Source organism: Opisthocomus hoazin, chromosome 14 (assembly GCF_030867145.1).
Source record: "Opisthocomus hoazin isolate bOpiHoa1 chromosome 14, bOpiHoa1.hap1, whole genome shotgun sequence".
NCBI lineage: Eukaryota > Metazoa > Chordata > Aves > Opisthocomiformes > Opisthocomidae > Opisthocomus > Opisthocomus hoazin.
The window spans coordinates 11,085,318-11,095,525 of record NC_134427.1 but is presented as its reverse complement, the minus strand read 5'-3'; the positions used below and the strand labels follow the sequence as shown (position 1 = coordinate 11,095,525).

The window sequence follows — 10,208 nt, the reverse complement described above, 5'->3', positions numbered from 1 at the left end:
CTGAATAGCCGCCTCGTTATGCAGGCAGCGGGCGGGCGGCGCCGCGTCGTGCGCGGGCGGGGCGGGGCGCGCTGCGGCAGCGGGCGGGGCGGGCCGGGCCGGGCGGGGCGGCGGCGGCGGCACCATGTCGGAGGCGGCGGTGGCGGACACCCGGCGCCTGAACGCCAAGCCGCAGGACCTGACGGACGCGTACGGGCCGCCCAGCAACTTCCTCGAGATCGACATCTTCAACCCGCAGACCGTGGGCATGGGCCGCGCCAGATACACCAGCTACGAGCTCCGCATGCGGGTGCGGGGTCCGCGGGCCCGGGGCGGGCGGGCGGGCCTCGGGGCGGGCCGCGGAGCCCCGGGCTGCCCGGTGGCCGGGTGCACGGCCCGGGGAGGCGCCATGCAGTGCGGAGGGAGCCGCGGGGGCTCGGGGTGGCCGGCGGGGGCCGTGCGTGTCTGCGGCGGAGAGCCCCGGCCCCGCCGGCCGGGCGGCGCTGGGCTGGGGCCGGCGGCTCGCCAGCGGGCCGGGGCCCGAGGTCGGGGCGCTCGCAGCCGGTGGGTCCCCCGGGGCCCCGCGGCACCCAGCGAGGGCTGGTAGGCGCAAGGCCGGGGAGGGGGCTGCCTCGACGGGCTGCCGCCCCCTGCCCAGCCTCCCGGGCCGGCTGCTGAGCAGGGCAGGGCTGCGCGCAGCCGGTTGTCTCCAGCAGGGGAGGAAAGCTGCCTGGCAGTGTCTCGGGGCCTGGTCGCAGTGCAGTCTAGCTGCCTCTGCTGGAGGGGCTGAAGGGAGTCAGCCTGATCGCTTTGCAAAGAGCCCGTGATCCAGGAGTGTGCCCAGCAGGCTGAACGCTTCTTGCAGGGTGCTTTTCACTGGGCCTTACCCGTGCTGAGCTGGGGACCTCTCCATGGCTCTGCGTATGATAGCTGAAGGAAGTAAAATTGAGCTTCCCCTGAAACCAGCTACCTTTACCGTCTGTGACGGTGCTGGTGTTGACCGCTGTTCATAGCGCGACTTGACTGCAAAGTCTCCACCGCCTCTTGCAAGAGTTGGGTCTTTGCTTTTTTCCAATCTGGTGCTTGGTTTCCATCAGCCTGCCAGAGAGCGCCTGGCAGGTGGCAGTGAGGACCTCGTAGTCCCACTGAAGCTAGCTCTTGGGGAGATGCTTTGAAAGCAGCTGGTTTTATTTCGCAGACCTTGTAAGAATACAGCTAAACATGCTGCAGCAATACCTGTGTTCATCTGGGTGCTGCTTGTCAGAAGGTTTTGCTGCCTCAGTCCTTTGAACGTTTGGAGCTGTGTTGAAAGGGTAAAGGTGAAGTTACCGTTGCTATCAGTCTTTAGTGGTGGGGAGAAGGGTGGGGGATTGCTGCATGTTCCTCCGCTGGCACAAGCCAGATGTGAAAGAGCTGCTCGCCTGTTAGGCTGGGCGATTTGTTGTGAGAGAAGACTGTAGCACAAGGTCTGGCCTTGAACAGCTGCTGGGACAACATTTCCTGCCATAGTTCTTACATGGAAGTGCCAGTGTCAGGTCGGAGATTCTTTTGCTCTTCAGGCTGCTGTGAAGCTCTGTTGTAGATCACTTCAAAATGGAGTGAAGTCAGGGGAAAAAAATATCAGCCTTCTCTGTGTTGTGAGCCCTGGTTCCAGCGCGTGCCCTTGGCAGGGAGGGGTTGTGTTCCTGAAATAGTCACTTGAGGGGGAGGGAATGGCTGGCTCTGAGTAGCCTGACAAGTACTTGCTTGATTCTGAAGGGCTGCAGTGCTTGTGCTCTGTCCTCAGTAAAGAAGCTGGGTGTTCTCGTGATGCCTCCTTCTCAGGGGGCTTGGTTTTCTAAACGCAGCTTCAGGTTTCAATTACGTGTTGAAATACTGTCTAGCTTCCAAAGCAACCTGCAAATTAACTACTTCTCTACGTTACAGACAAACCTCCCAATCTTCAAATTGAAGGAGTCATGTGTGAGGAGACGATACAGCGACTTTGAGTGGCTGAAGAATGAGCTGGAACGAGACAGTAAGGTAAGGCCTGGCTCAGGCCTGCCTGTTCCTGAAACCAGGACATTTGGGAACAGTTGTAGTGATAATCTTGAGCTGCCCAGAAGAGAGGCTGTGGTGGTGGGCAGCTACTGGGCTTGATCTCTAGCCACGTAATGGGGCTGGAGATGAGTGTCAAACAGGAAAGAATATCCGCTTGCGGGTGGCCGTTCTGCTGACAGGGTGATTCTGTGCTTTCAGATTGTAGTGCCACCGCTGCCTGGAAAAGCTTTGAAACGACAGCTTCCCTTCCGAGGAGATGAGGGCATCTTTGAGGAGTCCTTCATTGAGGAGCGGAGACAGGGACTAGAGCAGTTTATTAACAAGTAAGCTTGATGTCCTGGTTTTGCTGTGTGCAGCTTCCTTTCCGGCTGCTGCCGGTGGAAGAGGGCTGTGGGTTGACTGGGAAGTAGTCTTGATCTGCTGCAACGCAGGTGCCGTGCTAAGGGATGGTGCCTGCAGCCGGGTAATGAAACCACGGTTCTGAAGCGAGTCCTGCCTTGAGCGTGGGTTGTGCTCAGCGCTCTCTTGTGAGGCTGAAGCAGGTATCGGTGGAACAGCTGTGCTGCAGAGACCCACCGACAGGGCAGCGCTGGCTCAGGATGCTCATGCCTTGCTGCAGGGCACGGTGTGGGAGGGAACACCTTGTGCTCAAGCACTTCTCGCTGGCCCTGTTGCACACGGGGCCGGTGACCTTGGCCTGGAGCTGGCTGCCCATTAGCGAGGAGGTCTGCCTTACGCACTCCCTGCAGAGAGCAGAGGTCTGGGGGTCTCGGTGGTGGCCGTGCTAACCTCCGCATCTGATTTTCTTCCAGAATTGCTGGACACCCACTGGCACAGAACGAGCGCTGCTTACATATGTTCCTGCAAGAGGAGACCATTGATAGGAATTACGTCCCAGGGAAAGTGCGCCAGTAGGAGCACCTGGCACTGTCTTCCTTCATTCCACCCTCCCTCCTGCAAAAATGACATTTATTTTTACACTAAATCTGTCTTCTCTGAACCAGCTTTTCCGCTCCTGAACCTCCCGGTTCGTTCAGTATTTTCCTCTTTTGTAACTGGCAGCAGCTTGTTCTACCGGGCTGTGGTCTTGGCCTACAGGTATGAAGATTTATGCAAGTGAGTGTGTTGTCCCGCACCTAGGGGCAGGTGTGAGTAGGTGTGGAGCAGGAACTTGTTTATGGCGTTATGGTGTAGGAGCTGCCTCTCTCCCTGTACAGGAAGGTACAAGATGACCTTCACTCCCCTGTCTGCAGCCCCAAGCATCTCTGCAGGAGACTCTGAAGAGTAGGAGTTGTCATGTTGGTCAGTGATTGCATCAGGTATTAGAGTTTTAGTAAGGCTTATCCAAAACAGTGAGTAGGTGCCCGGGTGTGCTGGTCTCTTGTCCACCCCATTCGCCCTGCATGAAACCCTGTTCTTCGCTGTCTGGAAGTGCTGAGACCCAAGACCTGCTCCAGCCCTGCTCTCAGCCTCCTGCATCACAGACCCGTTTGGTGTGTTTGTGTTCATCCCCCTCCTTTCTAACGTGCTGCTGGCAGCTCGAGGGGTTTCCATGAGGTGTGCGCTCATGTTGCTCTGCGTGGGCAGTCTGGCGTGTGGAAGCTGGGCTGGCCGGGGATGCAGCAGTGTGCGCTGTGACGCCTTGGCCAAAGGTTTAGACAATGCCACAGCTTGCTCTGCCGCGGGCTGGTGCGGGGGTGTGTGCAGCAGCACCCTTCTCGGCTGAGCCGTGGTGACCTTATCCTGTGCCCCAGCTGCCGAGGGGAGGAGACGGGTCTGGCTGAGGAGGAGCAGGAGAGGGCTGGTGGGGGCTGGTGTGGTGTGCAGCCATGATGGCCTGGGGTGAGGCCACTTTTCCAGAAAGGGATGGCAGGAAATGGTTGGTCTGTCCTGGGTTAGGCGTTTGCTTACGAAGCAGGAGAAGTAGCCGTGGCATTTTGCGTGTTCTCCGCTGTTCTGTAGTGAGCTAGGCAGTTACTTGTGTGGAAGCGAGGACACAAGACTGGTCAGGGAGGCGTCCAGAGCTCGAGGGGGACCACAAGGCTGTGACTCGCTGCAGCAGAACTGTCCTTTGGAGGCTCCTCCAGCTGCCACGGCTGCGATGAGTGAGGCTGGGCCTGAGCTCGGGGGCTCCTCTGGTCCAGGCTGCCTGGTTTATCAGCGCTTGATCACTTTGTGGTGGCACAGTGGAGCCTTTCCTGGAGCGGAGGCTGGCGGTGACCACCCTCCTGCTCCTGCAGAGCACAGCCCCGGCTGCCCTGCCGTCAGCTGTGCGTTCCGGTGAGGAACTGGTGCTGCTGAGCGAGAGGTGGCTCTCGAGGAGAAGTTGCTGAAACCGGGAGGGAACTGCTCCGAGGGCCAGCTCGGCCCGGGAGGGGCCATGGGGCAGCGCGGAGGCTGGTGCTGGCGGAGGCGGCCGTGCCTGCCGCGGGGCTCAGCCCCCGGCCCCCCGCTGCCGCCGGCCCCTTCCACCCGCCCGTCCTGCCGCGGGGCTGCCGTCCACCCAGCTGTCCCCACCCTGTCCAGTGTAACGTCCCGGTTCCGTTCGCATTAAACCACTGTGAAGCCACGTCTCCGCGTCGTCCTGGGGGCTGCCGGGGCGGGGGGGCACCGCCAGGGGGCGCTGCGCGGCGGCGCCGAGGCGGGCGGGGTGTGAGGGAGTCTCCCCGGCGCCAGGGGCGCTGCGCGGCGGCGTCGAGGCGGGCGGGGTGTGAGGGAGTCTCCCCGGCGCTAGGGGGCGCTGCGCGGCGGCGTCGAGGCGGGCTGTGTGTGAGGGAGTCTCCCCGGCGCCAGGGGGCGCTGCGCGGCGGCGCCGAGGCGGGCGGGGCGGGGGGGGGACTCCCCGGAGACGCGATGGCGGAGCGGGAGCAGGCGCCGGCCGGCTGCGGCTCGCCGGGCTGCCCCGAACTGCTGCGGCACGTAGGCGAGCCGCGCTCGCCGCTCTACCTCAGCTTCTTCGAGGAGGAGTGCTGCGCCATCGCCGCCCGCCTGCGCCTCGGCGCCGCCGCTGCGGAGGAGCCCTCGCTGAGCCCGGGAGAGGGCAGCGCCCTGTGGCCCGAGGCCGCCGCGGCCGTCACCTCCACGCCGCTGCCCGTCTCGCCGCCCTTGGACGGGGTCTCCCCGGACAGCGCCCCGCCCGCCGTCCGCCCGAGCGCCGGTGGATGCGAGGCCCCGGGCCCGGCCCGCGGGGAGCCCCGGCGCCCCCCGCAGCCCGCGGCCGCCGCCCGGCCCGGCTCCCGCCTGGCCCGCCCGCAGGCCGCGTCCCGGAAGGCGGCGCGGCGCGGTGCCGGACAGCCCCTCTGCGGCGGGCAGGGCCCCGCCGGCCGTCCCCGCAGCCCCGTCCGGTCCCCGGGCCGCGGCGGCAGGCCGTCCCTCCCCCGGGCGCGGGCCTCTGCGGGCGCGGAGCTCCCCCGGGCCGGCCGGGGGTTCGGTGCCGCGGGAACGAGGATCCCCCAGCCCGCAGGTGAGCCGGGCCGCGGGGGAGAGCGCCAGCACCGCGGCCGCTGCCCCGGGGCTGCGGAGCCCTCTCTTCCCCAGGCGCCAAGCTGAAGGCGATGCCGTCCGCCAAGGCCGGGCCTCGGCACCCCGGCGGGGCTCCGCAGCCGGCACAGCCTCCCGCGCTCCCCGCACACACCCCCCGGGACGCGGGGAGGGGCGGCAACGTTGCGCCCGCCCGCCGCCTCACGCAAGGTGGGGGGCCCGGGGGGCTGACGGGGAGGGGGGAGGCCTGGGCTGAGCGTGGGGACTCCAGGGTCCCAGCGTGGGGACCTGTGGGGCAGGGTCCCAGCGTGGGGACTCCAGGGACCCAGTGTGGGGGCTTGCAGGGACCGACTGTGGGGACTTGTGGGACAGGAACCCAGCGTGAGACAGGGACTGAGCGTGGGGATTTGTGGGACAGGAACCCAGCGTGAGACAGGGACTGAGCGTGGGGACTTGTGGGACAGGGACCCAGCGTGAGACAGGAACCCGGCGTGGGGGCTTGCAGGGACCGAGTATGGGGACTTGTGGGACAGGGACTGAGCGTGGGGACCTGTGGGACAGGGACCCAGCGTGGGGAGTCCCTGGAAGCAGCGCAGGGAGGAGTCCGGGAAATGCGCTGACCCCCAAGGGCTGTATTAATTAGCACTATCTGCCCTCCTTCCAGTGTGGGCCAACAGGCCGTTGGCTTGGAGCGCTCGCCCCATGCTCTGTGGGGGTTGTGGGGGTGCTAGTGCTGGCGGGCCTGGGCTGGGCTGCCCTGGGAGCGGTGCGGTGTAGCTGCTCCGGAGTGGCAGCCTCTGTGTCTGACGTCCGCTACAGCTGCTGTCATGGCTGGGGGTCGCAGACAGCCCTCCCGGACGCTCTCCACAGCAAACCCTGCCGTGGCCTCTCACCCCCGACCGCGGGCACTGGGAAAAGTGGCTTCACCTAAGCGCCTTTGCCTCGGTAAGGGTGAATCTGGGCAGAAGCCCCGGAGGCTCAGTGTCGAGGGAGAGGGAGCTGCAGCCCCGGGGAGAACATCCAAGTCTGGGCTGCAGGGTCGGGGCTGATCCCCAGGGAAGGACAGGAGGTGTCAGTATGTGCTCAGGCTCAGAGGAGGGAGGGCAGCGCAGAGCAGTAAGGCTCAGCGATGGCCGTTGCTCTGGAGAGGCACCCAGCAAAGAGCCTGAACAAATCCATGCCCTTGCATGTCTGTTGGATGGGGAGTGAGTGGCCCTGGTCAGCGCATGCAGGGGTCAATGCCTTTCACTTTCATTTCCTGGACCCCACTTCAGGACTGACTACGCGGGAGCCGGTGTGCAACGTGACCCAGGAGCTGAAGGAAAACAGGGAGAGCAAAGAGTGGGAGCCGGTGTGCAATGTGACCTGGGAGCTGAAGGAAAACAGGGAGAGCAAAGAGCGGCCGGTTGCAGCAGGGACTGTCCTGGGAGCAGGTGAGCAGTATGGAGGTGTGGTCCCATGCAGGAGTGGGGAGCTGGAGCTTGCTCCCCTGTAGAACCCCTCCCTGGCTACTGACTGCCAAAGGCCTGCTGAAAACCAAGCGTCCTGTGAGTGTACCATGGTGAGGAGAGTCTGCATTTCTGCATTGGGCTCTGGTGGGTTCTTGCCTTGTGTTGGGCAGAGGAAGAGGAAGTGAGGAGGCCATCCCTCCTCTGCTGGGGTAGCCCTGCCCTGTCCAGGGCTGCTCTCTGCCCTCCCTGTGCGACCAGACTCCGGTCAGGAGCACAGAGCTGCTGGGACCAAGGCCATGCAGGAGCACCTTCTCCTAGCGGCACGTGTACAGGCCAGGCCAGCAGCAGCCATTGGGCTGGATGGGCTCCCTTGGACAGGTTCTGCCCCTGGTCTGGAGCAGCTCTGTGGCCTGGTTGAAGAGGGGCTGGGGATGGCAGTTACGTTTCTAGTGGCGATGCTTCTCTTCATAGATCAGGCTGGCCTGGCTCCAGGGTGTGGGGGTGCAGTCCCTGCTGAGCAGGTAAGAGCCAGCTGTGTCCTGGCACCACGGAGCACCCTTCAGCCGGTGGCTTGGGCCAGCTGTGCCAGAGGTGGGAGGTGACGACAGCTGGGGCTGCCAGTTTCTGGCAAGACCTTGTGCATTTGCTGCATGGCTTTGCCACCTCTGCAGTGCTCAGGGGACTGCAGGCTTCTGTCCAGTTCATTTTTCTAAGGGGCTTTTGAAAGATGCGCACCTGCTGTAGCTTGTGGTGCGCATTTACACCTCCTGACTTGTTGAACATGTCCCGAGGATGGAGTGAGCAGAACCTGCGGCAAGGTGAGGCTCCAAGGTGTGAAGTCTCCTATCTGCAAAATATGTTTGTGCATTTGCCAGCAGTTTCAGGGCTCTTTGCCATGTGGCTGTGGCCTGCCAAAGGGATCCTTGTGACCCACGGGCGCTGGCAGTTGCTCGCTGACAAGCAGACAGTGTCTCCTTTGCCAGGCGCCACTGCTGCGATGAACACAACCTGGCAGTCGTCGTGCAGGTGCGAGGCTTGGGGTGTCAGCAGGACTCCACTGCAACAGCACCAGGCTCCCAAAGCAGGGGTGAATGTCAAAATGGGGCCCCGCTCTGACGTGCTGAGGGGGGTGAGCAGGGCTCCCTGAGCCCAGGAGCCGCTGCTGTGCCTGTGCTGCCTGCAGAGGTGCTCAGCCACAGGAAGGGCTGTGCTGCAGGTTGCTGTGTGGGGGTGAGCACCCCTTGCATCACATTTACACCCTGCCCCTGCCAGTCTGCAGGTGATCAGCTGTCTCAGGAGCTGAAGCGTGTAAAGAACGAGCTGGAGCAAGTGAAGGGCGAGCTTGGTACGTGGGGCTGGCTCTTTTTGGGGGCTGTGGGGCACCCGCAGTGTCATCTGGAGCTCCGTGGGGATGGGGATGGCTTCTTGTTCGGGGGCAGAGTAGGGTCCCAGCTGCTGCCCCAGAGGGTCTGGGGCTGAGATGTTCAGAACGGGCTGAGCACACACCTACTTGCTGCCTACCTGCAGCTGACAAGACTGCCCAGTGTGAAGCCTATCGCCGGGTGATCTGCTCCTTGCAGGCTCAGCTCCGAGCAGCAGGTATGTTTCCTCACTGGGTGAGCCCTTGCCCCTGGGCAGGCTGCAGGGATACTCCAGTGGTCCCGTGCCAGTGTCACTGAGGGCTGCCAGGGGGAAGGGACACAGCACGTGGCCTTCGCTGTGGGGCGGGTGCCAAGTGCCAGTGCTGTGATGCTGTCATTGCTGCCCAGGAATCCATCTGGAAGATGTGGCGGTGGAGGAGAGTGGTGACTCGGGAAGAAAATGACAGCCAGCACATGGGGACAGACTCACAACAGCCACTTGTGCGGCCGCCTGAGCCGCTGGGCTAGTGATATTTATGGAGCTCTTGAATGAATGAATTTTTTAACTGCTTGTATTTGAAATAAAGATTTCTTTCCTCAGTGATGCTTGCTGTCTGCTGGGGTAGGGCGAGTGCCCGGTGCTGCCTGCTGTTCTCCAGAGAGCTGGGCAGAAAGGGCAGGTCTCTGTCTGGCTGTGGCTGGTTCTGCTCAGCCAGAGACTTGAGGTCTGCTGTGTGGCGGAGGTGGGTGCTGGTGGATGAAGGCACAGCACAGAATCATGGCATCATAGGTTGGAAAAGACCTCCAAGATCATGAAGTCCAACCATCCGCCAACCACTACCATGCCTACTAAACCATATCCTGAAGTGCCACATCTACACGCTTTTTAAACACCTCCAGAGATGGTGACTCCACCACCTCCCTGGGCAGCCTGTTCCAATGCCTGACCCCTCTTTCAGTAAAGAAATTTTTCCTAATGTCTAATCTAAACCTTCCCTGACGCAGCTTTACTGAAGATCCTTCTTTATTATATCCACAACACTGAACACATTCTCTAGCTCTGCACTCTGTTATAGGACACTCAACATATACTAAAAGACAAACTAAGAATTAAAATAGCATCACAAACAGTCCTCCATATGTGTATCCAGCGAGAAGCACCACGTGAAGGCAAGTCAGCTACAAAGAAACCAGATGAGTGTGTGTTTTTCATGAATAAATTCTGTCTTCTCTGTTTAGAAAAAAACATTAAACAGGTCACTTAGGAGCTCCCAACAGCCTCTTGCTCATGATAAATAAACTAATATATGCTAAATATCATAGAATCATAGAATTATAGAATCACGGGTCGGAAAATATCTCTAAGATCATGAAGCCCAACCATCCACCCAACACCACCATTCCTACTAAACCATATCCTGAAGTGCCACATCTACAAAATTTTTAAACACCTCCAGAGTGCCACGAGCGGCCTGACCCTGTCCCGAGACAGCTGTCCTTGACTCTGCAGGGGTGGCTGCACAGGGATGCTCCATCTGCTGCCTCCCACCCCTGCTTGGCACTCAGTCACCGAGGCGAGCAGCGCCGGTGCTGGCACGATCTGCAGCAGAGGTCTGTAGCGTGGTGTACAGGGGAGTTCCCTGTTACACATGTGTTGAAGATAACTTCTTGGTGCAGGTACTAAGGGAGCTGACTAGGAAAGGTGCCCTGCTAGATTTGTTGTTTGTAAACAGTGACTCGTGGGTGAAGTGGTGATTGGTGGCTGTCTTGGTCACAGTGGCCATGAAGTAGTTGAGTTTCAAAGCGTTGGTGATAGGAGAAAAACTGCCAGCAAAACTTTGACCCTGGGTGTGGGGAGAGCAGACTTTGGGCTGCTGAAGGAGCTGGTTAGTAATGC

The 10,208-nt window shown here is 61.4% G+C and overlaps 2 protein-coding genes across 8 annotated transcripts; both read left to right on the top strand.

The window, feature by feature from the left end:
* Positions 1–98: 98 nt before the first annotated feature.
* On the top strand, positions 99–4,588 carry SNX12 (sorting nexin 12). Its single transcript, XM_075435759.1, has 4 exons — positions 99–289; positions 1,906–2,001; positions 2,218–2,342; positions 2,832–4,588. The coding sequence occupies exons 1-4, from the start codon at positions 125–127 to the stop codon at positions 2,932–2,934; spliced, it is 489 nt and encodes a 162-aa protein (XP_075291874.1). The 5' UTR covers positions 99–124; the 3' UTR covers positions 2,935–4,588.
* A 900-nt stretch (positions 4,589–5,488) lies between these two features.
* Positions 5,489–8,911, top strand: LOC142363141 (uncharacterized). Of its 7 annotated transcripts, none has more exons than XM_075435807.1 (8): positions 5,489–5,709; positions 6,319–6,444; positions 6,774–6,932; positions 7,742–7,768; positions 7,934–8,079; positions 8,223–8,295; positions 8,478–8,549; positions 8,720–8,911. In XM_075435807.1, the coding sequence occupies exons 1-8, from the start codon at positions 5,574–5,576 to the stop codon at positions 8,773–8,775; spliced, it is 795 nt and encodes a 264-aa protein (XP_075291922.1). In that variant the 5' UTR covers positions 5,489–5,573; the 3' UTR covers positions 8,776–8,911. The 7 variants fall into 7 exon arrangements, with proteins under 7 accessions (XP_075291922.1, XP_075291921.1, XP_075291924.1 ...); XM_075435806.1 differs by having other exon boundaries at positions 7,919–8,079; XM_075435809.1 differs by lacking the exon at positions 7,742–7,768.
* Positions 8,912–10,208: the final 1,297 nt, after the last annotated feature.

Excerpts from the sequence above, each read along its gene's own strand:
- LOC142363141 (XM_075435804.1), top strand. The coding sequence starts at position 5,574 with ATGCCGTCCGCCAAGGCCGGGCCTCGGCACCCCGGCGGGGCTCCGCAG. Across the intron at positions 8,080-8,222 it reads GCTCTGACGTGCTGAGGGGG|TCTGCAGGTGATCAGCTGTC; the intron begins GTGAGCAGGGCT and ends TGCCCCTGCCAG. Across the intron at positions 8,296-8,477 it reads GCAAGTGAAGGGCGAGCTTG|CTGACAAGACTGCCCAGTGT; the intron begins GTACGTGGGGCT and ends GCCTACCTGCAG.
- SNX12 (XM_075435759.1), top strand. The coding sequence starts at position 125 with ATGTCGGAGGCGGCGGTGGCGGACACCCGGCGCCTGAACGCCAAGCCG. Across the intron at positions 290-1,905 it reads GCTACGAGCTCCGCATGCGG|ACAAACCTCCCAATCTTCAA; the intron begins GTGCGGGGTCCG and ends TCTACGTTACAG. Across the intron at positions 2,002-2,217 it reads AGCTGGAACGAGACAGTAAG|ATTGTAGTGCCACCGCTGCC; the intron begins GTAAGGCCTGGC and ends CTGTGCTTTCAG.